Source organism: Oncorhynchus tshawytscha, linkage group LG28, assembly GCF_018296145.1.
Source record: "Oncorhynchus tshawytscha isolate Ot180627B linkage group LG28, Otsh_v2.0, whole genome shotgun sequence".
Classification (NCBI taxonomy): domain Eukaryota; kingdom Metazoa; phylum Chordata; class Actinopteri; order Salmoniformes; family Salmonidae; genus Oncorhynchus; species Oncorhynchus tshawytscha.
Genome location: NC_056456.1, coordinates 25021963 through 25049379, shown reverse-complemented (window position 1 = coordinate 25049379; position 27417 = coordinate 25021963). Strand labels below are relative to the sequence as shown.

Here is a 27417-nt window from a genome sequence, read left to right as displayed (position 1 = left end):
TTCCTAATCAGTGTTGTTCACTTGCCCTGGGTTGTCGGTTGTCTCACCTCTCTGTCTCCACAGCCCCAAGAGGAGCATGGAAAAACCAAACCGGGAGCATGAAAACAAATACATTGAAGAACTGGCGGAGTTGATCTTTGCAAACATCAATGACATTGACAACTTCAATGTCAAGCCGGACAAATGTGCAATCTTGAAAGAAACTGTGAAGCAGATTCGTCAAATAAAAGAGCAGGGTAAGGCTTTATTTGACTTTATTGACCCTTTTCTAATATTGAGTTAATTCCCCTCCATTGTAAGCACACACATTCCTCTGTCACAACAATCACTTGCTTTCTTCAAAATACCACACTTAATGTACATTTCATGTGTGTGTGAGCGAGCAGGACTGCGCGTGTATTTCAGTCAGCTGCGTTGTGTGTGTGTGTGTGTCTGCTTGAAGGGCAGACAACAGCCGAGCAGATGCGCACGCACACACAGTGGAAGATCAGATGAGACACTCTTCTTGATGATAATGAAAAGCAGGCTGTTATTCACTGACTGGATTATATAATGATGAGCAATGTGATGTAAGACTCAGAGGAAACTAGGAGAGAGGGAGAGAGACGGCCTACTGTATTAATTATGCAGTTGAAGTCGGAAGTTTACATACACTTAGGTTGGAGTCAATAACTCGTTTTGCAACAACTCCACAAATTTCTTGTTAACAAACTATAGTTTTGGGAAGTCGGTTAGGACATCTACTTTGTGCATGACACAAGTAATTTTTCCAACAATTATTTACAGACAGATTATTGCACTTGTAATTCACTGTACTTGTAATTCACAATTCCAGTGGGTCAGAAGTTTACATACACTAAGTTGACTGTGCCTTTTAAACAGCTTGGAAAATTCCAGAAAAGTATGTCATGGCTTTAGAAGCTTCTGTTAGGCTAATTGATATAATTTGAGTCAATTAGAGGTGTATATGTGGATTTATTTCAAGGCCTACCTTCGAACTCGGTGCCTCTTTGGTTGACACAAAATAAATCAGCCAAGACCACAGAATATTTTTTTCCAAATGTCTGAAGGTACCACGTTCATCTGTACAAGCAATAGTACGCAAGTATAAACGCCATGGGACCACGCAGCCGTCTTACCGCTCAGGAAGGAGACGCGTTCTGTCTCCTAGAGATGAACATACTTTGGTGCAAAAAGTGCAAATCAATCCCAGAACAACAGCAAAGGACCTGGTGACGATGCTGGAGAAAACGGGTACAAAAGTATCTATATCCACAGTAAAACGAGTCCTATATCGACATAACCTGAAAGGCCGCTCAGCAAGGAGAAGCCACTGCTCCAAAACTGTCATAAAAAAAGCCAGACTATGGTTTGCAACTGCACATGGGGACAAAGATATTACTTTTTGGAGAAATGTCCTCTGGTCTGATGACAGTTTGGCCATAATGACCATTGTTATGTTTGGAGGAAAAGGGGGAGGCTTCTAGCCTAGTGGTTAGAGCGTTGGACTAGTAACCGAAAGGTTGCATGATCATGTCCCCGAGCTGACAAGGTAAAACAAATCTGTCGTTCTGAACAAGGCACTGTTCCGTGGCCGTCATTGTCTGGTGCACTTCACAAAAGAGGAGGAAAATTCTGTGGATATATTGAAGCAACATTTCAGTTCTGCCCACACATTTTCTATGGGATTGAGGTCCTGGCTTTGTGATGGCCACTCCAATACCTTGACTTTGTTGTCCTTAAGCCATTTTGCCACAACTTTGGAAGACCCATTTCCTGACTGATGTCATGAGATGTTTCTTTAATACATCCACATAATTTTCCTCCTCATGATGGAGGAAGTGCACCAGTCTCTCCTGCAGCAAACCTTGCTTCAAGGTTTGGATTTTTTTGTATTTTTTTTTTTTACCTCCTAACCTATCCTTAACCTCCTATTTAACTAGGCAAGTCAGGTTAAGAACAAATAATTCTTTACGAAGACGGCCTAGGAACAGTGCCTTGTTCAGGGGCAGAAAGACAGATTTTTACCTTGTCAGCTCAGGGATTTGATTTTGCAACCTTTCGGTTACTGGCCCAACGCTCTAACCACTAGGCTACCTGCCGCCCCAGCAGAGTTGGTTAGGCTGTCTCTACATGTTATCTAGAGCGATAGTGACTAACTGTGCTGCTGGCAACACTGGCAATGACTTTTTTTTTGCCAAAGTTTACTGACACCGGTCATATTCAGCAGGTTTTGCGCATTCCTATATTACTCAGTTACTCAGTTATTTTGCGTTCTGGCACACTCGGGCCTTGAAATAAATCCAGTGCTCTGAAATTGGAGTAGATATCCAGAGTGAATTTATGAATTTATGAATGCAAGAGATGCTAACTGAAGAACAGTCGATCAAGTTTAGAATGGCTATCTAGAAAAGCGATTCACATTTCTTCCTTGCTAACCAAGTGACACCTGCATCTCTAGCTGTAGCCACGGAAAATAATATGAGGGGGGAGTCGGTCACTCACCCACTCTTGATGACATGACATCCTCCCAGGAGCTAGCTAATGTAGGGCTCCGGGTTTTTAGCTTGCTAGATAAATGGATATGCTAGCTTATTAGCCATGGTATAACTGACTTGTGATTATTGCCCTTGCTAGTTTGTCAATAAAATCAATCTCTGCCTTAGTTACATTCGTCCATTTTTGTCATTGAAACCAACCGTGCTTACTGACTGGGTGGAGGCAGCAAACGATGTATAAGGCCAGCTGTGATTTACAACCTGATAGTAATATTTTTTGGGCTACCAAGAAATGTGTTGTAAAATTGTATTAACCGTGCATCCGTCTATTCTGCCATCATGGAATCTTGAGTCAAGTAGAACCTCTTTTTTTATGTGCATTTGACCCCTTTTTCTCCCCAATTTCGTGGTATCCAATTGTTTAGTAGCTACTATCTTGTCTCATCGCTACAACTCCCGTACGGGCTTGAGAGAGACGAAGGTTGAAAGTCATGCGTCCTCCGATACACAACCCAACCAAGCCGCACTGCGTCTTAACACAGCGCCATCCAACCCGGAAGCCAACCGCACCAATGTGTCGGAGGAAACACCGTGCACCTGGCAACCTTGGTTAGCATGCACTGCGCCCGGCCCGCCACAGGAGTCGCTAGTACGCGATGAGACAAGGATTTCCCTACCGACCAAACCCTCGCTAACCTGGACAACGCTAGGCCAATTGTGTGCCGCCCCATGGGCCTCCCGCGACAGAGCCTGGGCTCGAACCTAGAGTCTCTAGTGGCACAGCTAGCACTGGGAACCTAGCACTGCGCCACCCGGGAGCGGGACTGCACCAGATTTGCCAGTTCATGGTGTGAGATGTTACGCCCTCTTCCACCTGCAAGTTCTTGGACATTTCTGGGGGGAATGGCCCTAGCCCTCACCCTCCGATCCAACAGGTCCCAGACGTGCTCAATGGGATTGAGATCTGGGCTCTTCGCTGGCCATGGCAGAACATTGACATTCTTGTCTTGCAGGAAATAACGCACAGATTGGACTAGTGTGGCTGGTGGCATTGTCATGCTGGAGGGTCATGTCAGGATGAGCCTGCAGGAAGGGTACCACATCAGGGAGGAGGATGTCTTCCCTGTAATGCGCAGCGTTGGGTGCCTGCAACGACAACAAGCTCAGTCTGATGATGCTGTGACACACCGCCTCAGACCATGACGGACCCTCCACCTCCAAATCGATCCTGCTCCAGAGTACAGGCCTCGTAACGCTCATTCCTTTGACGATAAACGCAAATCTGACTATCACCCCTGGTGAGACAAAACCGTGACTCGTCATTGAAGTGGACTTTTTGCCAGACCTGTCTGGTCCAGCAATGGTGGGTTTGTGACCATAGGCGACGTTGTTGCCGGTTATGTCTGGTGAGGACCTGCCTTAGAACAAGCCTACAAGCCCTCAGTCCAGCCTCTCTCAGCCTATTGTGGAGAGTCTGAGCACTAATGGAGAGAGTGTGCGTTCCTGGTGTAACTCGGGTAGTTGTTGTTGCCATCCTGTACCTGTCCTGCATGTGTGATGTTCGGGTGTACCGATCCTGTGCAGGTGTTACACGTGGTCTGCCACTGCGAGGACGATCAGCTGTCCATCCCGTCTCCCTGTAGTGCTCTTTTGGGCGTCTCACAGTACGGACATTGCAATTTATTGCCCTGGCCACATCTGCAGTCCTCAGGCATGCTGCAAGGAGGCGTAAGGCACATTCACGCAGATGAGCAGGGACCCTGGGCATCTTTCTTTTGGTGTTTTTCAGAGTCAGTAGAAAGGCCTCTTTAGTGTCCTACGTTTTCATAACTGTGACCTTAATTGCCTACCGTCTGTAAGCTGTTAGTGTCTTAACGACTATTCCACAGGTGCATGTTCATTAATTGTTTATGGTTCAATGAACAAGCATGGGAAACAGTGTTTAAACCCTTTACAAAGAAGATCTTTGAAATTTTGAGGATTTTTACAAATGATCTTTGAAAGACAGGGTCCTGAAAAAGGGACGTTTTCTTTTTTTTTTGCTGAGGTTACTAGCTACCATAATGTCAATGCGGTAGTAGCCCGCTCTACAGCTTATAGTTCCTTCAGCTGTGTAAAGATGTTGGTCAGGTTTAGCTTTTAACTAGTTAGCAACAGGATGAGCTAGCTAACATTAGCATTATGCTACAGATTGAATGCAACTGGCTAGTAGCAACACTTTGTTAGCTACATAGTTTACATAACAAACGCCATCCATGGCGATAACATATATTTAGAACTTTACTTTTCGTACCATTACATGTTTCCTCAAGTTTGACTGAGTTTTTGTAGGCAGCCACCTCCACCATCTTTGGTAAGCAGAGCTTAGATTCCATAAATACACCTTGTTCTCTGTTTGAAGCTGAAGTTTTCTTTGAGATTCGGCCAGGGATTTCCTTCCTCATGGTCTTCAGAAGACCCGGCCACTGGCTTGGTCTCTGTGAGCAGGTTCAGGAGACGACACAGTCTCGTTAGGCTCCATTTCTTTTTCAAGTTGATTAGGAAACCTTTTTTTTTTTCATGGCACATGGCTACTTTTTTTTTTTTTTTTACTGCTAGAAAATCCTGCTATCAATCTTCATTTGGTTTGCATACAGCTGTGATTGGGCCGTTTTGGCGCGATGCGTGAAATGGAATTGTATTGGTCCATCTGGTCATGTTACTTGTCACTGACGAACAAGTGAACAGTTCTAGCTGCTACAAAAGGTGCAAACTTTATGCTTGCCATGATGTGTATCCTTTTTTTTTAGATTGTACTCTGTAATGGATGGTTTTGAAAGTACACAGAAAAGCTATTCAATTACAGGAACGTGAGTAGTTGTAATTTGTTACTTCCACCCCTGAGTTTAGAATACCAATTTGTAGTTCAAAAAGATCTTAGCTGAGAATTAATCAAGGATTCTAATATTTTTGCTACACTTAATGTAGTGGTAGTTGGTGGACAGGAATGTCATCTATGTACCCTATTGAGGCAGACAGGACAGACAGAGGACAGCTTGACTCTCGTGGCACCAACCAATGACACCACAGTACGAGGGAGAGAAAGGGAGAAATATGGGAAGGGGGAAGAGGAGCTCCGGAGGGGAGGATGACTGGATGGGATGGACGGGCCTATTGAGGCATTAATACAATATCCAAACACTCAATGATGCACACTGGTATTTAAGTCAACACACACATTCCCAAGTACATCAACCAAGTACATCATTTTCTTTCCCAACTGTATTTAATTTTAATTTATTTATTTATTTTGCTCCTTTGCACCCCATTATTTTTATTTCTACTTTGCACATTCTTCCATTGCAAAACTACCATTCCAGTGTTTTACTTGCTATATTGTATTTACTTTGCGACCATGGCCTTTTTTGCCTTTACCTCCCTTCTCACCTCATTTGCTCACATTGTATATAGACTTGTTTATACTGTATTATTGACTGTATGTTTGTTTTACTCCATGTGTAACTCTGTGTCGTTGTATCTGTCGAACTGCTTTGCTTTATCTTGGCCAGGTCGCAATTGTAAATGAGAACTTGTTCTCAACTTGCCTACCTGGTTAAATAAAGGTAAATAAATAAATAAATAAATCAACAGTATGGTGGTTTACTGTTTGCACTTGGCTAGGTATAGACTGTGGGAGACTTTTTAAAAAACTTTTTTTTATGGGAAATTATGTTGCTAATGATTATCAGTTGTCCCAGACTAAATAATATTAACACAACAACAACTTGTTGTAAGTCATTCTCAGGGTTGGTAAAATGAGTGCTTCCTAGAAATTAATCAGCACCCACACAAACCACTTATTTAAAAATAAATAATAATAATGTTCTGTTGACAGGATTCTGTTAGTTTGAATGACAAATTATTCTCATTGTCTTTTTGATCCTCCCATCTCAGGATTTTTGTTTAGACTATGGTATATTTAACTAGTCATGTTTTCTTTCAACACAACACTCCCTTTGCAATGGCTGTGCTGGGGCTGACGTGATTACATGTTAACTCGTGAAACATGTCCAACAACCTCCCTCTCCCCCCTCACTCTCTCCCTCCCCTCTCTCCAACCCTGCAGAGAAAACAACTACTACCAATGCAGAGGAGGTACAGAAAGCACACGTCTCGTCAACAGGCCAAAGTGTTATTGACAAAGACGCTCTTGGACCAATGATGCTCGAGGTGGGTGTGAGCAATGCACACTATTCACAACACTGACTCACTTTGGATCATGTGATCCTTTACCTTGAACACACACAAGTCACATGATTAGCAGGACTTGTGAAATCGACACATTTAAAATATGTAGGGTTGTATAACTCCCCCTGCATAGGGTTGTAGCTAACGCCCCTGCAAGTTTGGTAATGCACGATAGAAGAAAAAGTAAATCCTCACACTGGTATAATGCTCCCAAAATGTGTAATAAGACAACATTTCGACTCAAAACTGGGTCTTCGTCAGGACAAGTTGTTCACCAATGCACTAGCCTGGTCCTCATTTGACGACAGACAGAGGGGTCCCTCTATCTATATGCAGGGAAAGTGGTAATCAGCGAGTGGCTGCCAGTGTTACTCTCCAGTTCTGTCTAATCTGTTGTCAGTGGGTATTTATTCTCCCTCTGGCTCATACGTTTCTGCATTCAGACAGTGTCTGCGTCCCAAATGGCACCCTATTCCCCACATAGTGAATAGGGTGCCATTTGAAATGGCCTACGTCATGGCATTGACACAGTAGACTCTAAATATAACTGCTGCGGCCGGTTGTCCGCGCTGTTTGAAGTGGTGCAGGTTGGGAGCAGGGACAATTCACAGCCGGGCTGCTGACGTGGTGGAGGAGAGGATTACTCATCAGTCCTGGCGGTAACCAACCATGGGCCATAAAGCAAACTCTGAGAAACCTCTCTGTAGCTGCCAAGAGGACAGGCGATTTACCCGAAATCATAGCTTTTAAAACCCGTTTCTGTCTATGTGGAGTTCCAACTGTGTTTTCTATTGCACACAGAATAGCTGCTGTAGCACCATGGATAAAGCACGTTGATAGAGGAAGAGTATTCCTATTTTAATCATGTTAGTGTTTTCAAGCATAGTTTTACCCTAGTTTGGCCCATTTGTCATTGCAGTTTAGTTACATTGTGTACAACCCAAACCCACTAATATGACAGTGAATTGTTGCCAGGCCAGAATAAGCGATTACAGGCTTAGGCTCAGGGAATGCATTTAATGGCCTAGCTGTCTTGTATACACTCTCCCGTCCTAAGAGAGAGAGAGACACACACACACACACACACACACACACACACTGTCTCTGGCTGAGACTTCTTTTTCTCTAAGCTATTTAGTTCACTGAGGATGATGAGCCTGTTGATATACAATGCTCTCAGTTGAGTCGGTTCGCTATGCAGTAATGCATGGTTATACTGTATGGTTATATTCCGACTTGCGTGCCGTCATGTTTTAATGATGAATCCCACGATGCATCCCAAATGACATCCTATTCCATATATATCATGCACTACTTTGGACCAGAAGCCTATGGGCCCTGGTAAAAAGTAGTGCACTATAAAGGAAATAAGGTGCCATTTAGAACTAAGACTCACTTTTCACATGCTGTTAGCTAGCCCATTTTACGTCCGATCATTACCTGCTAATGTTTTGATCTCGAAGCATGTCTTTAGTATGGGAGCTTTGTGCTGCTCAGCCGTAATTGACTATAATGTTGTGTGGAACTTAACTTCTTATGCCCTTTACTCTTCGTAATGGATACATACGGGTGTTTAAAAAAATAATTATAATATTCCGTAGATGATGGCTCTCTATTTTGTATCCTCACTAATGGCTCTAAGAACACTTTGGCTAATGGCTCAGTAATATCACATAAATCTCCTCTTAACCCATTGGAACCCAGACCCTAGATCAACACCATGCTTGCATCCCAAATGGTACCCTATTCCCTATGCACTACTGTCCAGGCCTCATAGGACTCTGGTCCATAGATGTGCACTATATAGGGAATAGAACATCATTTGGGACACAATAGATAACAACCCAGAATATACCAAAGGTAGCTGATGTTTCTCCCATTTTCGATAATCTGTCTATAGTTTCTGTCAATTCACTAATAACCTTCTTCCTCTACTCCCTCGCCGACCTAATGGGTGTTTTTGTGTATATCAAAATACACATTTCTGTCTTGTATGTATCAGTTAAGTATTTTTCTTCTAATAAACCTCATCTTCTCCCAATGCCTTTCTCCACAGGCGCTGGACGGGTTCTTCTTTGTGGTGAACATGGAGGGGAACATTGTGTTTGTGTCGGAGAACGTGACCCAGTACCTGCAGTATAACCAGGAGGAGCTGATGAACACCAGCGTCTACAGCGTCCTGCACGTAGGAGACCACGCAGAGTTCATCAAGAACCTTCTGCCCAAGTCCCTCGGTGAGTTATACTACACCTTTTTCTCACTCCTTTATCAATCCATCACTGCTGCCCAAGTCCCTGGGTGAGTTGAGATGTACCCACTCACACTCACTGTGACCCATCTATCAAATATATACACTTTTGCGATTGTCTAAATCATCTATAAGTAATTTAATTGAGTTGAACATGAAGTGTGAAAATGCTAATGTAGGTACCATTGCCTTGCATTGGATTTGTGTCACAAATGCTAAAAAGATAGCATTTGAAACAGTGGCCAGGTAAACAAATCCAAAGCATGGGTTGCTGTCATACCTTCTTTATGAAGGTTTTAGATCGCCAGTGAATGAGTCAGTCATGAATGAGACAGGAAATTATGATTTGATATTCGGTGCCAATGGGGACAGTAAGTTGATCGTTTTGACCTTTTGCCCACTGTGTGTGCCCCCTAGTGAACTGCAGAGCACCGCGGTCCAGTGAGAATCCCAACAGGAATAGCCACACGTTTAACTGCCGCATGCTGGTCAACCCCCACGGGCCCTGGGAAGGAGGTGAGCAGGAGCCCCAGGACCAGGAGGTGCAGCAGAAGTATGAGACCATGCAGTGTTTCGCCGTGTCCGAGCCAAAGTCCATCAAAGAGGAGGGAGAAGGTACATAAATCTTTGTTTACCATCAAACTTGAGTTGAAAACTAAAGAAAATTCAATGATTGCCATAAAAGAGGTGAATAAAAGAAAAAGGATGTTTACTGTCATCATGAAGTACCTTTATGATCAGTTATCCACTCCCTTGTCTTCCCATGAGGGGTTAATGCTGAACTCTTGGAATGATGTCTTCTATCTGAGTTCCAACATGGAACATTAATATGTTTGTGTCAGATGTTATATGTGCTCTTCAAGAGCACTACACTCTACATTACTAAAATGATTCGTTTTAGAGTTTTTCCAATTTTGGATGCTATTATTAGTATGCTTATCACAAGAATACACTTTGGTCAGCCATATTGGAGTGTGGAAGCTTTGGTTTGGACAGAAATCGTAGACTTGGGTCGTGTTCATTAGTGCAAAACATTTTACAATGGAAAAACCAGCTTTCCTTATTGGACATGTGCAGGTAGTCCCTCCTCTTTTCGGGCTGTTTGTTTCTGTTCATTCCTAGTGAATACAGCTCTGTGGGGTTGGGTGTCTTTCCTCTCCGTTCATCTCCGTCTCTCCAGTGTCCTGTCCTCCTTTAGATTCCTGTCATCCGTCAGACGCATCCTCAGAGAGGACCATGGGACGTCTAATTAGTGTCTGCCACTTCCTCCTTTCCCTTGGAGCTCCCAGGGAAATATGTCTTGTCTAATTTTAGTACCGCCGTCCATCCACCACTGCTTCCAAGATATTCTGCAAAAAAAAATGTATTTTGACATTGAAACCGCATCATAGCTTCAAATTCAATGGAGACGTGTTGATATTGAGTAAGGACAGTAGCCAGGAGAGTTGAGGCAGGGTGTGAACTGAACATCGCCAAGTTGTATCACCTACCGCCTCCAACCAAGAGGATAAGTTGGAGGTCATGTTCATGAACTTGGGCTACTTCTAGGTAAAGCTTTTAATATGTTTGTTTTTGGTTCTCTTTGTAAAGATTTCCAGTCTTGCCTGATATGCGTAGCACGAAGGGTTCCTGTCAAAGAGAGGCCCATGCTCCCAACATACGAGAGCTTTACCACCAGGCAGGATCTCCAAGGTAGGGGACAACTACCACTTTGCTACTGTACTGTATTCACCTGTTCTAAGTAAGTCTCATCACCTCTGTGGGTTGGGTCTCAGAGTTTCATCATTCGCATTCAATGTTTGCTTGAAATCTACATTAGGATCACAATTCTGACACCAGTTGAATAGCCTATGCGCAATGAAGCCATTGTCTCATGTCAGAAGGCCATTTGTCTGATAACTTGCAAGTACTGATGGGATAGCTAAAAAGAAGTCTGTCTACAATGTGCTGTCCTAACTTTTGAAAATGTTACCAAGGTGATATCGTCCACTGAACCCCCTTTCATCCTCAAGAGTCAGAGTGAATCTTACCAAAAACTATAAACCTGTAACTTTTTTCATGAGCACTTCTTCACTTCATCTAAATCCAAGTCTAGTTGAGGTGTTTTGTGGTGGTAGAATCAGTATTTATGAAATTCAAAATGTGCACAAAAATTGGCTAGCTAATGTGTCTGCTTGCTGGCTGAACCGGTTTCAAATCAATGGTAACGATGCCAATTCACATACTCAATGTTGAATACGCCCACTAAGCATAGTGAAATTCTAGCTAATGCAGTCTTCATGATACCTGTTGTGATTAGTGCACCGAGTTCTACAGCAGAGCTGACTGCTCTCTGCTACGTTATCGCATTGGCAAAATGATACAAAGTAGCGAGGCACAGTTCCAGCTATCAGATGCTGATTTTTGAGAACAGTCCCATAACTTTGGTGCCTTACAACTTAATCAACAAGCTGGCAAATTAGCTACTGTATGGCCATTCAAACAAGCTTGCACTAGGCTGCTAGTTGCAGCATGGTTTGTCGTAATCGCTAGTGCGTCATAGCTTTCGAGAGTGGAGTGATTTTCAGAATTAGGAACTAGTGTTAGGCAGATGAGCATAATCTTGATTGTTAGAGCTGAGTTCCACGTCCTACAAGAAAGATGGGTTGAGGGACGAGCGTCGCGTAGGAGTGATGCGATCTGACGTAAGACAATGCAATGAAGCATTGTGCTTCTTTTTGCTTGCTGTTCGGGTTTTTGGCAGGGTAATTGTAAATCACTTTGTGACAACATGCTAATGTATTAATAAAATAAAGTTTCATTGATTGAAGCTGGGGAAACTAACTTAGCATTTCAATCTTAGGTAAGATCACGTCGCTGGACACCAGTCTGCTGAGAGCCTCCATGAAGCCAGGCTGGGAGGACCTGGTCAGGAGATGTATCCAAATGTTCCACCTGCAGAACGACGGGGAGATGTCATTTGCCAAAAAGCATCAGCAAGAAGGTACATCTCACGGGATCTCTAGGCCTTTGATCCTCAGTTGATGAATGCCCAAATTTGAAAGCATGTCATTACATCTCTCTCCCCCATATCTCTCACTCTCTCCATCCCTCTTCCTCCAGTCCTGAGACAGGGCCATGCGTTCAGCCCTCTGTATCGCTTCTCCCTGTCCGACGGTACCATTGTGTCGGCTCACACCAAGAGCAAGCTGGTGCGCTCCCCTGCCACCAACGAACCTCAGCTCTACATGTCCCTCCACATCCTCCAGAGGTACGTCTCCTCTGAACACCACCTCTCTCTAGTTCAGGGTTATTCAACCAGGGGTCACAGAGGTACTTCAGGGGGAGCTGCGAAAATATAAAAATGTGAATGTTTTTATTTTTATTTCATTGTCTTTAGTTCTATTGCTTGCAACAACATAAACAATATTTTTGTTAGTTATCTACAGTAGAAAATAAGAATATTATTTATAACGATGTCAGCTTCATTTCACAACTCCTAATATACAGTTGAAGTCGGAGGTTTACTTTCACTTAGGTTGGAGTCATTAACTTGTTTTTCAACCACTCCACAAATTTCTTGTTAACAAACTATAATTTTGGCAAGTCGGTTAAGGACATCTACTTTGTGCATGACACAAGTCATTTTTCCAACAATTGTTTACAGACAGATTATTTCATTTTATAATTCACTGTATCACAATTCCAATGGGTCAGAAGTTTACATGCACTAAGTTGACTGCCTTTAAATAGTTTGGAAAATTCCAGAAAATTATGTCATGGCTTTAGAAGCTTCTGATTGGCTAATTGACATCATTTGAGTCAATTGGAGGTGTACCTGTGGATGTATTTCAAGGCCTACCTTCAAACTCAGTGCCTCTTTGCTTGATATCAGGGGAAAATCAAAAGAAGTCAGCTAAAATTGTAGACCTCCAAGTCTGGTTCATCTTTGGGAGCAATTTCCAAATGCCTGAAGGTACCATGTGCATCTGTACAAACAATAGTACGCAAGTATAAACACTATGGGGCCATGCAGCCGTCATACCAGTCAGGAAGGAGGAGAGAGAGTTCTTCTTCCTAGAGAAGAAAGAACTTTGGTGCAAAAAGTGTAAATCAATCCCAGAAGAACAGCAAAGGACATTGTGAAGATGCTGGAGGAAACCGGTACAAAAGTATCTATATCCACAGTAAAACTAGTCCTATATCAACAGAACCTGAAAGGCCGCTCAGCAAGGAAGGAGCCACTGCTCCAAAACCGCCATTAAAAAAGCCAGACTACGGTTTGCAACTGCACATGGGGACAAAGATCATACTTTTTGGAGAAATGTCCTCTGGTCTGATGAAAAAAAAAATAGAACTGTTTGGCCATAATGACCATCGTTATGTTTGGAGGAAAAAGGGGGAGGCTTGCAAGCCGAAGAACTCCATCCCAACCGTGAAGCACGGGGGTGGCAGCATCATGTTGTGGGGGTGCTTTGCTGCAGGAGGGACTGGTGCATTTCACAAAATAGATGGCATCATGAGGTAAGAAGATTATGTGGATATATTGAAGCAACATCTCAAGACATCAGTCAGGAAGTTAAAGCTTGATGTCAAATGGGTCTTCCAAATGGACAATGACCCCAAGCATACTTCCTAAGTTGCGGCAAAATGGCTTAAGGACAACAAAGTCAATGTATTGGAGTGGTCATCACAAAGCCCTGACCACAATCTTATAGAACATTTGTGGACAGAACTGAAAAAGCGTGTGTGAGCAAGGAGGCCTACAAACCTGACTCAGTTACACCAGCTCTGTCAGGAGGAATGGGCCAAAATTCACCCAATTTATTGTGGGAAGCTTGTGGAAGGCTACCCAAAATGTTTCACCCAACAATTTAAAGTCAATGCTACCAAATACTAATTGAGTGTATGTGAACTTCTGACCCACTGGGAATGTGATGAAAGAAATAAAAGCGGAATGAAATCATTCTCTCTACTATTATTCTGACATTTCACATTCTTAAAGTAAAGTGGTGATCCTACCTGACCTAAGACAGGGAATTTTTACTAGGATTAAATGTCAGTTTTTCACAATACCTGAGTTTAAATATATTAGTTCAAGGTGTATGTAAACGCCTGACTTCAACTGTAGTTCAAATAACACTAACTGGAGTCAATTACACTCACTGGAGTATATGACATGCACTACTGTAAAAAAAAAAAAAAAAGACTCCTCAAGTCCAACTGGCAGATCCATTAAATAGAACCCGCAAAACACCCATCTCGATGTCAACAGTGAAGAGGTGACTCCGGGATGCTGGCCTTCTAGGCAGAGTTCCTCTGTCCAGTGTCTGTTTTCTTTTGCCCATCTTAATCTTTTCTTTTTATTGGCATGTCTGAAGTATGGATTTTTCTTTGCAACGCTGCCTAGAAGGCCAGCATCCCAGAGTCGCATCTTCACTTGAGGTTGAGACTGGTGTTTTGCGGGTACTATTTAATTAAGCTGCCAGTTGAGGACTTGTGAGGTGTCTGTTTCTCAAACTCGACACACAAATGTACTTGTCCTCTTGCTCAGTTGGACACCGGGGCCTCCGACTCCTCTTTCTATTCTGGTTAGCGCCAGTTTGCGCTGTTCTGTGTACACAGCGTTGCACAATTTCTTTCATGGAATAGCCTTAATTTCTCAGAACAAGAATAGACAGATGAGTTTCAGAAGAAAGTTCTTTATTTCTAGCCATTTTGAGCCTGTAATCGAACCCACAAATGCTGATGGACCAGATACTCAACTAGTCTAAAGGCCAGTTTTATTGCTTCTTATTCAGAACAACTGTTTTCAGCTGTGCTAACAGGAGGGTTTTCTAATGATCAATTAGCCTTTTAAAATGATGAACTTGGATTAGCTAACACAACGTGCCATTGGAACACAGGAGGGATGGTTGGTGGTAATGGGCCTCTGTACACCTATGTAGATATTCCATTAAAAATCGGCTGTTTCCAGCTACAATAGTCATTAACAATGTTTACACTTTATTTCTGATAATTTTGTTGTTAATTTAATGGACAAAAATGTGCTTTTCTTTCAAAAACAAGGACATTTCTAAGTGACCCCAAACTTTTGAATGGTAGTGTATGTAAGCTTTCTTGAATTGGACAAATGACTAACATTTGTTTAAACAGCTGCTCTTTGCAAAAATGTGTTTGGAGTTACTTTTCAAGCTAATAGGCAATATTACTGTTTACAATTATAGTGTCATTATTTTTCCCTCCCTACATTATCTTCCAAATCTATTCCTTTTTAAAATGTTGATTACCTTGCAATTATCATTAACCTGATAAGTCATGACATAAAAAATGCTAACGTATGTTTGGGGTCACTGGTTTGCCTGGGAGGGGGTCCCTGGGCAAGAGAAGGTTGACGACCCCTGCTCTAGTTCAACCCCCAATGTTTGGGCCTCAGCAGCCATTGACATGCACCCTGGGCCGTTCTACTGATTCTATTTCTATGGGTGCATCCACACAACGGTGGCTCAGCTCATCCCTTGCCACAGCTAATAAATGGCACCCTATTCCCTGTATAGTGCACTGCTTTTGACGAGAGCTCTGTGAGGTGCACTCTGAAGTAGTGGCACTATCAAGGAAATAGGGTGCCATTTCGGAAGCAACCCCAGTGTTTCACCCGTTTATCTGGCGGCCTTGGGGCAGAGCTCGACAGGAACAGGAAACAATAACAGGACTGTTGTTGAGAATGAGTGGATCAACTGCAAACTTGGCGCTTTCTTGTCTAATTCTGAAACTCATAATGTTGCTTCAGTGCCGTGCACAATGACGCCTTTGTGTTTTTAACTGTGCCTGAAGCTGCTAAAGCCCGCTCGGTGCGTACTCGGTGCGTACTCGGTGGGTACTGCGTTATAGCTGGGGACTGGAGACTCCACTGGCATTTGCGCTGTCTCATAGGAGGGAACTTTAGTTATTCGCCTACATTATCTTTTATCAGTGTCCGTCATGGAAGTAGTACTGTGTGAAAGGAGAATGTTGACAGTGAATGCCATTTTATGCTTTTCTATAGTTTAACCAGAATGACTGAAAACGGCTTCCTTAAGTATGTTTGCATTCCAAATGGCACCTTATTTCCTTTATAGTGCACTACTTCTGACTAGGGCCCATAGGGCTGTGATCACTTCACTATATAGGTAATAGGGTGCCATTTGGGATTGAGACTATGCTTATATCCATCTCCATCCCTAAAGCTGTGTGTCTATTTGTTTTGCCCTCTTCCAGGGAGCAGACGATGTGTGGGATGAACCCAGACATGTCTGCCAAGGGACAGGGGATGGGGAAGCAGCCAATGAACACTGTGTCTTCACTGACTCCTCCCAGTGTGGGTGGGCTGTCCCCAGGGTTGGGGGGACATGACACAATGGTTGGCAGCAATACCAACATGGCCACCATGGGTGGACGTTACAGATGCCAGGGGGCTATGAACCGTTCTCCCACTCCTCGGGGTAACAGCAACTATGCACTCAAGATGGGGATGAACAGCCCGTCGCAGGGCAGCCCCAGTGTGACCTCTCAGGGGGGTCAAAGTGGCGGTGGTACCATGGTGTCCCCACGCCACCGCCAGAGCCCCAGTGTGGCGGGTTGCCCCCACGTTCTTCCCACAGGACCCTTCTCCCCAACGGGCAGCCTGCACTCTCCACTAGGGGTGTGTAACAGCACAGGGGTGGGGAACAACCACAGTGTCTACACTGGTAACAGCTCCCTCAACGCCCTTCAGGCCCTCAGCGAATGCCACGGGGTCTCCCAGCAGGGGCAGTCCATAGGGTCACCAGACAGGAAGCCAGGCAGCATGCTGCAGATGCAGAGTCCCCCTGGTAGTGGTGGAGCTAGCAGCACTAGTAACCCCAACTCCAGCCAGCTGGCCAACCGCAGCAGCTGCACGTCTGAGAGAGAGATAGAGATGTTTGGAGCGTACGGGGAGCAGTCCCAGCCAGATGTGGAGGATAGGGAGAACGTGGAGCAGAGGAAGTCTAAAGATGACACCCTCAAGCCTTTTGGAGGATCAGGAGGAGAGCTAACCGAGGCCCAGAACAAGCTCCTCAACAGTAAGGGCCACACCAAGCTCCTGCAGCTACTCACCAACAAGTCAGAGCACATGGAGCCCTGCTCGCCCCACGGAGCCCCTGGGGGAGGGGAGCCCAACTGTAAGGATCCCGGGATGGGACCAGGTGGCCAGAACAACCACTCCACCACGCTGAAGGAGAAACACAAGATCCTCCATAGACTCCTCCAGAACAGCACGTCCCCGGTGGAGCTGGCCAAGCTGACAGCTGAGGCCACGGGGAAGGAGCTGGGTCAGGGCCAGCAGGACCAGGGAGGACCAGACAGTATGGCTGCCACCATGGCTGAGATGGCCACCAAGCAGGAGTCCATCAGCCCCAAGAAGAAGGACAACGCGCTGCTGCGCTACCTGCTGGACAAGGATGACAACACCATGCAGGAGAAAGGCATCAAGATGGAGCCCGGGACAGAGATGAAGCTGGCCAATGTGAAGACTGAGAAGCACGACCCGGGATACAACATGGCAGACCAGGTCAGTAGAGCAACAATGTGTATGGTCATGATACACTGGCTGCGTCCCAAATGATACCCTATTCCCCCTATGGGTCCTGGTCAAAGGTGGTGCGCTATAGGGAATAGGGACACAACCACTGATCGAGAGTCTGAAGTAGGAGGTAGAGATTGTAGTAAATCTGTGTTCAAGGGATAAGAGATGGATGGATGGATGGGGAGGTAAAAACTACAGCCTTTAGTTGTAAGTTAGGCTACATGTTTCCTCTTGGGAAGCTACAGAGATTCATCTCAGATGAGAATATTGAGCATAAGGTAACATATTGTTTTATGCCATATATATTTTTTGAAAATCTCCCGAAATACACTACATTCACAGATCTCTTTTAGGATAGCCACAATATGTGAGTTTTCCCAAAGGGTGCACTTGTACACACCATTTTTAACAATGGTGAAGACTCCACTTCAGTCAATGTTTACTCCAATCCAATATTTTTAGATCATGACTGGAAGTGTGTAAGTGCACACTTTGGGAGATTGTTAGAGAATCGGGACACTGCCCGAGAGGAGGCAGGAGATGGAACAGGAACTAACCAACAGCAGGTCACCCTGGCATGCAGACGTGCAGTGCACAGGGAGGAGGGCAGAGTAGAGCTGGGAGCCGTGCGGATCGGAGGGCAGAGCAGCCTTACATCATACATGACCTCATTAGTTCAGCTTGCTATTTATATCCTCCCCTCTATTCATTGGCCTGCCTGTATGAAATGGCTTGAGCAGGAAGATTCCATTCCTGTCTGTAGGCCTCTTTCTCTCTCTCTTTTTCTCTGCTATCATATTTAAATGAAAAATGTAGCTCATTCTCAGTGATGATGGGTACAGTAATTAGCCTAGGCTAGCTATGCACTGGTTTTATTGATTGGAAGGCAATCAACATTTGAATGTGGAGTATTGTGTTTTCCTGCGCTGGAAAATATGTTCCATAATATCTATATATTATTTATGTACATAGTAGTTAAATGTTCTAAATGCTCATGGACACTGTCTCCCACATTCTACTATCCTACTCATGTCTGGTCCTGAAGTCTACTCTAATGCATATAAGACTTGTCTGCGTCTTTCTGTGTGTGCATGCAGTCTAGTGCGCTGGAAGACATCTTGGATGATCTGCAGTGTCGCCAGCAGCAGCAGCTCTTCTCAGGCCAGCACCACCAGCAGCAGTCCAGACCCGTGTCTCTGCCCACCAACGTAGACAAGCAGTCCATCATCAACGACATCCTGCAGATGACAGAGAACAACAGCAGTCCCACGGGCACCAACACACAGCAGAAGGCCTTCCCAGGCATAGGCCCAGGACGTGAGTTGACCACACCCCTGCTCTTATCTGTTCTAGGTTGCATCCCAAATGGCACCCTCTTCCCTATGGGCCCTGGTCAAAGTAGTACACTGTATAGAGAATAGGGTGCCATTTGAGAAGCAACCCAAGTAGCATGAGATGGTAGTAGCCCTTAACCACAGATCTGAGATCAGCTTACCCTCCCCAAATCTTAATAACCTTCATCATAAAGAATATCTGACCCGGTGTCAGCAGTTAGTTAGGGGCAACTTCTACATACTTTATTCCACTTTTGGGGAAAAGATTGTTTGGTCAAGCCAGTATCGTTTAGTAAGATGATTGTGTAACTTTTTCTGTCTTGTGCTCCCAGACTCCAATGGTCCCAGGATGGGTCAGCTAGGCCAACGGCCCCCTGTCCGCAGTATGTCCCTGGATCAGTCCAACATGTCTGCCCATGGTTCTCCCCGACCCTTCCCTCCTCCCAGGAACAGCAGCCCCTACTCTGTCATGCAGCAGCAAGCCATGATGGGAAACCACGGAATGTTGCAGAACCAGTCTAACATGGGCAACCCAGGTGAGTCGTCTAAAAATTCATTAAGCATTACCATCAAAATGTCTAGTGCAAATTTAAGAGATGTGCTCTGTGTTATTAGATATAGGATCAGTCCCAAATGGCACCCTATTCCCTATATAGTGCACTAATTTTAACCAGGGACCGTAGGGTCCAGTTTCAGTGTTTGTAAGCTGAGCCAGGATCACTTCTTTCCCCCTGTCCCAGGCTTGCCCCAGGCTAGCATGCAGCAGGGTTGGGGTCCTCAGGGGCCAATGGGCCATGCTCTGCAGCAGAGAATGGGGCCTGATGGTCGCATGGTGCCCAACTTATCAGCTGGAGTCCCCATGAGGCCCAGCAACCAGCAGCCTGGACCCAGACAGATGGTCCCAATGCAGATGATGGGAAACGGTAGGTGCTGGTGCTGCCCACCTTTCGCCACACACACTTTGCCCGTTTTTCCACGCACACCTTGCCCTTGTTTTTCCACGCACACATTCACAACTTGCCGCCGTTTCTCCAAACACACAAACGTCTCTATTGTCTCTGTATCCATCTAGAGCCATATGAAGCCCATAATTGAAGTTATTCTGAGTCTTTTCATAATGTCTGTTGAACAGTGCAATCCGATATGGAGATGGCTGGTCCTCCCTACCCAGGACAGCAAGCACTGCCCAATCAGACAGCCCCGTGGCCTGACCGCATGATGTCAGTGGATCACAGGCCTTATGGGAACCAGAACCGGTAACTAGCTACACACCGTACAGACCCCTTCTCTCAGTGACCGTACAATACACCTCTCTGCTGTCTGACACACTCTTTTGAAAAGTAGCGCACTATATCGGGTACCATTTGGGACTAAACAAACTCAGTCTGAACCTACTCTGGGCCCAGGTTACTAAAAGCATCTTAAGGCTAAGTTCATCGTAAGAATCTTAGTAGGAGCATCGTTAAATCTCCGAGCTGTTTCCCAAAACCATTGATATTAATGTTGTACTCAAAAGCTTGTAATCTAACGCCTGCCTCAGACCACTTGTAGAAGTGCATCAATGGGTGCTTTTTTTTTACCTCCCACATCACTTTATACATAGATCTCTGCTAAACATAAAATCACATGCTTTATCCATCTCTGTGACCACCGATAGATAACTTTAGAACAAAGTTGACTACAAATACAAAGATGCCAATGTCTTTGCAATTGATACAAACAAACAAACAAACAAACAACATACTGTATAAATATATGCTTTAAATTAAAACTGAGATGACTGCATTAAAATATAAACAGTAAGAGGCCTATTTTCAGTCGTATTGAAATACATTTCATGTTCAATCAGTTGCATTATATTTTGCTACTTGTGGGCTACTGTCTGTAATGTGTCTCAACATGTTTCAAGATGTGTAGCCTAACATGTGTGCAATGATGTGCCAAATCTGTGATTTTATGCATTTTAATTGGGTAAACGTTAGGAAAAAAACACCTCAATAGGTGATCTCTCTAGGCGCTGATCCGGCGTCCGTATTGTGAAATAATTGTAATGTTAAGGAAATATTTTAATGTATAAAGCTGATCCGAGAGCAGCACTCCCCTTTCCTTCAATCCTATCAGTATCGACACATGCTCCAACAACTTCAGTCAGGGGCTGTTGAGTGAGTGAAAATGACAGTGGTATGGTATGCACATGATGGTGTGTGTATGATGAGAAGCAGATGATTCACCGTGGTGATCTCCTTGGCCAAACGGCCCTTTCCAGTCTGTTTGACCTCACCTCAGACCTTGTGTTGTGTTCTTGCATTTAAAACCCACACTTTTTCTCCCACCGATTCTACTGATAGGGGCTACCTCGTGAGGGTCTACTTGCAATAACTGTGATATGTGATTGTATTTTCCTACTGAACCTTGTCTGGATCAGAGCGTCTGCTAAATGACCTTAATGTAATGAAATGTTGTGTTCCCCACAGACAGGCTTACGGTAACTCCCAGGATGAGGTGCTGTGTTCTCCCTTGCGGCCTGGGGAGGGGCCTTCGGACGGGGATGCCCTGCTCAGCCAGCTCTATTCAGTGCTGAAAGACTTTGACGGCCTGGAGGAGATTGACCGCGCCCTGGGAATCCCCACTTTGATTAGTCAGGTAATCTCTATTAGCCACAATAATATGCACAGTCCACAGATATGTACTTGAGCAGGGTTTCCCAAACTTGGTCCTGAAGCCCCTCTGGGGGCACATTTATTTTTTCCCCCTAGCACTACACAGGTGATTCAAGTTTTGATTATTTGAATCGGCTGTGTAGTGCTAGGGCATAAACCAAAATGTTTTCTGGCGCGGGCTCAGGACTGAGTTTGGGAAACCCTGTACTAGAAAGCTTATCTCCTATCTTTGCAATGGCAACTTCAAAATGGTGTACGCCCTCAATGGCGCTGTCCATGCTAACACAGGCTTTGGTCCAAGTGTGCCCTCTATCCAACTCTATGGCCTAGGCCAACAAGCCTTTTGCAGGCAGCTGGACTCTGCTCATTTTCCCTTGAGGCCTTACTCTAGTACTGTAATTCACTGACTGCTGTACTGTAGTTAGCTGTCCCCTAAGGTCTAAAGGGAATTTGTATGTTGCTGTGGGTTCTGTCATTTTAATGGATTGAGATATTAAGGAAGTTGGTGTAGAAACGACAAAATCTCAAATTAACTGACGCAAGCTGAAGCAAGCCGTTGCTTATTAACGGAAGGAAGACAGCCAAATGAACACTGACCTATGGTAGCTTTTTTTTAATGTCCTGCAATTTCTTACTTGGTTTGATCTCTGTAGGGCCAGCCAGTGGCGCAGGAGCAGTATGCCAATCAGGAGTCACCCATGAGGAAGCCACCCATGTATAGCCAGTACCCCCATGCTGGTAGCATGGCACAGGGTAACTACATGAGTCAGCAGGACCCTGGCTTCCATGGTATGCCCGGTCAGATGGGCCAGCGGATGGGGTACCCCATGCTCCGACTCCCTGCCCGACCAGGAGGCCCGGTGCCTGCCCAGCCCAACAACCTGAGGCTGCAGCTGCAGCATCGACTACAGGGACAGCTGGTAGGGCAACACACCATCCCTGGAGCCCTCACTGTTAATAATATAGGCCCTATCCTAATGAATTTCTTCATCTGCAAAGAAACGTTTAAAAAAGCTTGAAATTATGTTTGAAATGATAAATGCTTTACAAAGTTTACATATTAGACCTAAGGCACAATATACAAACTTGCCTCTTTCAAAATCAGACACACCACCCCTAGAGCCCTCAATGTAAATCATAGGGCATATAGAAGTCCTGACCTGAAAAGGACAATTGATAAGCTAAAGCTTGAAATGGTATTTGGAATGAGTAGTTTGCAATATTGACATTGATAATTGAACAACCTTGCCCCTCTCCCTTGTCAAAATCATAAAGGGACTGGACATTTAAGAACATTGAACTGGACATCTGAAATTAACTGTTAATTGTCTACTCAGTTTCTGCAGTAAACTCTGAGGATTCTACTGCCACCTGCTGGAGAGTTTGAGAAATGGCTAAACTATTTTATAGCAATGACTCAAATCAAATGTTTGTCAATTTTAATTTGATTTATTTCACCTCTATTTAACCAGGTAGGCCAGTTGAGAACAAGTTCTCCTTTACAACTGCGACCTGGCCAAGATAAAGCAAAGCAGTGCGACACAAACAACAGAGTTACACATGGAATAAATAAACATACATTCAATAACACAATAGAAAAGTCTATATACAGTGTGTGCAAATGAGGTAAGATAAGGGAGGTAAAATGGTAAGGCAATAAATAGGCCATAGTGGCAAAATAATTACTACTTAGCAATTAAACACTGGAGTGATAGATGTGCAGAAGATGAATTTGCAAGTAGAGATATTGGGGTGCAAAGGAGCGAAGAATAAATAACAGTATTTGGATGGGCTATGTACAGGTGCAGTGATCTGTGAGCTGCTCTGACAGCTGGAACTTAGAGAGGGAGATATGAGTCTCAAGCTTCATTGATTTTTGTAATTCGTTCCAGTCATTGGCAGCATAGAACTGGAAGGAAAGGCAGCCAAAGGAGGAATTGGCTTTTCGGGTGACCAGTGAAATATACCTGCTGGAGCGTGTGCTTCGGGTGGGTGCTGCTATGGTGACCAGTGAGCTGAGATAAGGTGGGGCTTTACCTAGCAAAGATTTTTATAGATGACCTGGAGCCAGTAGCTTTAGCGACAAATATGAAGCGAGGGCCAGCCGACGAGAACATACAGGTCGCAGTGGTGGGTAGTATATGGGGCTTTGGCGACAAAATGGATGGCACTGTGATAGACTGCATCCAATTTGCTAAGTAGAGTGTTGGAGGCTATTTTGTAAATGACATCACCAAAGTCAACGATCAGTAGGATAGTCAGTTTACGAGGGTATGTTTGGCAGCATGAGTGAAGGATGCTTTGTTGTGAAATAGGAAGCTGATTCTAGATTTAATTTTGGATTGGGGATGCTTAATGTGAGAGGAAAGAGTTCATAATCTAACCAGACACCTAGGTATTTGTAGTTGGCCACATATTCTAAGTCAGAACCGTCCAGAGTACTGATGCTGGACAGGCGGAAAGGTGCGGGCAGCGATCAGTTGAAGAGCATGCGTTTAGTTTTACTTGCATTTAAGAGCAGTTGGAGGCCACGGAAGGAGAGTTGTATGGCATTGAAGCTCGTCTGGAGGTTTGTTAACAGTGTCTAAAGAAGGGCCAGAAGTATACAGAATGGTGTCATCTCCGTAGAGGTGGATCAGAGAATCACCAGCAGCAAGAGCGACATCATTGATGTATACAGAGAAAAGAGTTGTCCTGAGAATTGAACCCTGTGGCACCCCCATAGAGACTGCCAGAGGTCCGGACAACAGGCCCTCTGATTTGACACACTGAACTCTGCTTATTTAAGATGGTGAGGAAAGCACTTTTAAAGAATAACCAGGCATCATCTACTGACGGAATACCCGGGCTAGGTTGATTAGAAAGGCCTGCTTGCTGAAGTGTTTTATGGAGCGTTTGACAGTGATGAGGGGTGGTCGTTTAACCGCAGACCCATTACGGATGCAGGCAATGAGGCAGTGATCGCTGAGATCCTCGTTGAAGACCATAGAGGTGTATTTGGAGGGCAGGTTGGTTAGGATGATATCTATGAGGGTGCCTGTGTTTACGGATTTGGGATTGTACCTGGTAGGTTCATTTGATAGATTTGTCACATGCTTTGTAAACAACAGGTGTAGATTAACAGTGAAATACTTACTTAGGGGCCCTTCCCAACAATGCAGAGAAATAACTTATAGAAAGATAATAACACAAGGAATAAATACGCAATGAGGAACAAAAACTTGACTATATACACAGTGTATTGAGTCAATGTGTGGCGGTATGAGGTAATTGAGGTAGATACTAAACGTTAATATGGGTAGGGGTAAATTAACTAGGCAACGGCATGGATAAAAAGGAGTAGCAGCAGTATATGTGATGAGTCAAAAGAGTTTGTGCAAAGGGGGGTCAATACAGATAGTACAGGTAGCTATTTGGTTAACTATTTAGCAGTCTTATGGCTTGGGGGTTAAAGCTGTTTAGAGTTCTGTTGGTTCCAGACTTGGCGCATCGGTACCGCTTGCTTTGCAGTAGCAGAGAGTCTTTGACCATTTTTAGGGCCCTCTGACACTGCCTGGTGTAGAGGTCCTGGGCGGCAGGGAGCTTGGACCCAGTGATTTATTAGGCCGTACCCACTTCCCTTCTGTAGCTCTTTGCGGTTGGATGTCAAGCAGTTGCCATACCAAGCTGTGACACAGCCAGTCAAGATGATCTCAGATTTTTTAAGTTCTGAGCGCCCATGCCAAATCTTCAGCCTCCTGAGGGGGATGAGGCTTTGTTGGTGTGTGGGCCATTTAAGTTAATTCCTTAGTAATGATGGTGTGGATGTGAGCCATGACCATCCAAGCATTTCATAGCTACAGATGTGAGTGCTACAGGGGCGATAGTCATTTAGACAGGTTACCTTGGCATTCTTGGGCACAGGGACTGTGGTGGTCTGCTTGAAACATGTAGGTATTACAGATGGGGTCAGGGAGCGGTTGAACATGTCAGTGAAGACACTGATCAGTGAATGCCAGCTGGTCAGTGAATGCTATGAGTATTCCTCCTGGTTATCCATCTGGCCCGAGGCCTTGTGAATGTTAAAGGAAAGGTTCACCCAATTTGAATGTTATATCGTTTTTGTGCATCTCTGAGTAATATATGATTGATTCCCTGGATAATTGCATGTTTTCTTGTGTATCTGAGTTATTGGCCTTCAAGCAGGGAGAAATCCGTCCGGTATGACGCAGCACCGTGATAGTCGCTCTCACCATACTGGCAGTTAATAGGAATACCACTTTTAGATCTCGAAAACGTCCATCATAGATTTCAATACTGACTGATGTCATAACTCGGGAGGTTGTCTTCTCTCGAATGAGCCATTGATCATATTTTAACGATATTCCTACCTCGAGAAATGTGTAATATAACGGAGGGTCTAGCACATTATTCCCATTTGTCTGCTACTTTAGTCCAGGGTGCATTGCATGGTGCCATTGCCAGAGATATTATAGAAAGTAGATAGAGGAGTCCAATGAATGAATGAATGAAGGAATGTATACCGTCCCACCCAGCAGACTGTCGACCAATCGTGTCCACTTTGTAATGCTGCTTCACGTAGTTGTTAAGCTAATCATCATGCAACCCCTTCTCAAAGTCAGTGTGTATGTCGAGAAATGTGCTTATTTTCCTCTAAAGTATGTGATTTCACGATTCCAAAGCTCCTTGTCCCAGAATCGCCCAGAATACACCGTGTGGCCCATTGACGTAGCATGGGCAACATTTCCCATCCCCTTAAGTATATATGTCGTTTCGAATGTTAGGTTGAGCGTTAGGTTGAACATGGCGAGACTGTAGACTCCTAAATTGATAGTGCCTTTTTTTTAGGTGATTTTACAGATACCTAGCTATGTTACATGCTGATATTGTCTTTGGTATTACTGTGTGTAGCTATGTTTGCTTTCTACCTGCCTAGTTAGCCCATAGATAGAGAGCATTGCATTGTGTATTTTGTAGTTGACTTGAGCTGCAACACATTTCCACAACGATTTTCCAGGTTCCCACCAACCTTATAACGCCAAAATGAAACATTTGTTCGCAAAAAATATTCTCATATATTAGTTTTATTTAACACTGTAAATGAAAGGAATTAGTGTTTAGGGTGGATTTTTCCTTTAACCTGTTTAAAGGGCTCACTCACATTTGACTTAGAGTTTGTGTATGCATTGATATGTAGGCTATGTGTGCCTTTTTGTTAAATGTATGTAGTTCTGTCCTTGAGCTGTTCTTGTCTAATGATGTTCTATATTATGTTTTATGTGGACCCCAGGAAGAGTAGCTGCTGCTTTTGCAACAGCTAATGGGGATCCTAATAAAATAGAAAATACCAATACATTGGCTACAGAGAACGAGATCACACAGTCGTCCGGAACAGCTATTGCTCTCATGCATGGTTCAGTGTTGCTTGCCTCAAAGCGAGCATAAAGGCATTTAACTCATCTGGTAGGCTCGCGTCACTGGGCACCTCGTGGCTGGGTTTCCCTTTGTAATTCGTGATAGTTTGCAATCCCTGCCACATCTGAAGCGCATCAGAGCTGGCATAGTAGGATCCATCTTAGTCCTGTATTGAGACTGCCTATTTGATCGCTCATCAGAGGTCGTAGCGGGATTTTATTACATTATCAATAAAGTGCAGTATCATAAATGTCTTTGGACTTCACCAAGTAATGGGTCTAATAGAATGTCAAGGGCTATGTAATTAACACGTTTAAGTCGGTTAAATTCAACAACAAAAAAATGTATTTTTTTAATTTCCTCAGCAGAATCGTCAGCCAATGATGAATCAGATGGGTGTGTCCAACATGAACCTACCTCTCAGACCCAGTGTACCCAACCAGGTTAGTCAGAATACTGTAGCAGATCATTA

At 44.2% G+C, this 27417-nt stretch overlaps 1 protein-coding gene across 7 annotated transcripts in view; it reads left to right on the top strand.

Moving 5' to 3' along the window:
- LOC112226980 (nuclear receptor coactivator 2) overlaps positions 1-27417 on the top strand; it is a 53378-nt gene that overhangs the window by 17147 nt on the left and 8814 nt on the right. For 5 of the 7 annotated variants that reach the window (XM_024391724.2, XM_024391728.2, XM_024391727.2 and 2 more), the window contains 15 exons: positions 64-236; positions 6604-6707; positions 8782-8959; positions 9391-9588; positions 10564-10665; positions 11816-11956; positions 12076-12223; positions 16210-17521; positions 18634-18853; positions 19203-19406; positions 19611-19793; positions 20003-20126; positions 21345-21513; positions 22184-22450; positions 27311-27388. In XM_024391724.2, coding sequence (XP_024247492.1) covers positions 64-236; positions 6604-6707; positions 8782-8959; positions 9391-9588; positions 10564-10665; positions 11816-11956; positions 12076-12223; positions 16210-17521; positions 18634-18853; positions 19203-19406; positions 19611-19793; positions 20003-20126; positions 21345-21513; positions 22184-22450; positions 27311-27388 — 3601 coding nt within the window. The remainder of the gene's footprint in view (positions 1-63; positions 237-6603; positions 6708-8781; positions 8960-9390; positions 9589-10563; positions 10666-11815; positions 11957-12075; positions 12224-16209; positions 17522-18633; positions 18854-19202; positions 19407-19610; positions 19794-20002; positions 20127-21344; positions 21514-22183; positions 22451-27310; positions 27389-27417) is intronic. The other 2 variants (XM_024391729.2, XM_024391726.2) reach the window with 1 other exon arrangement.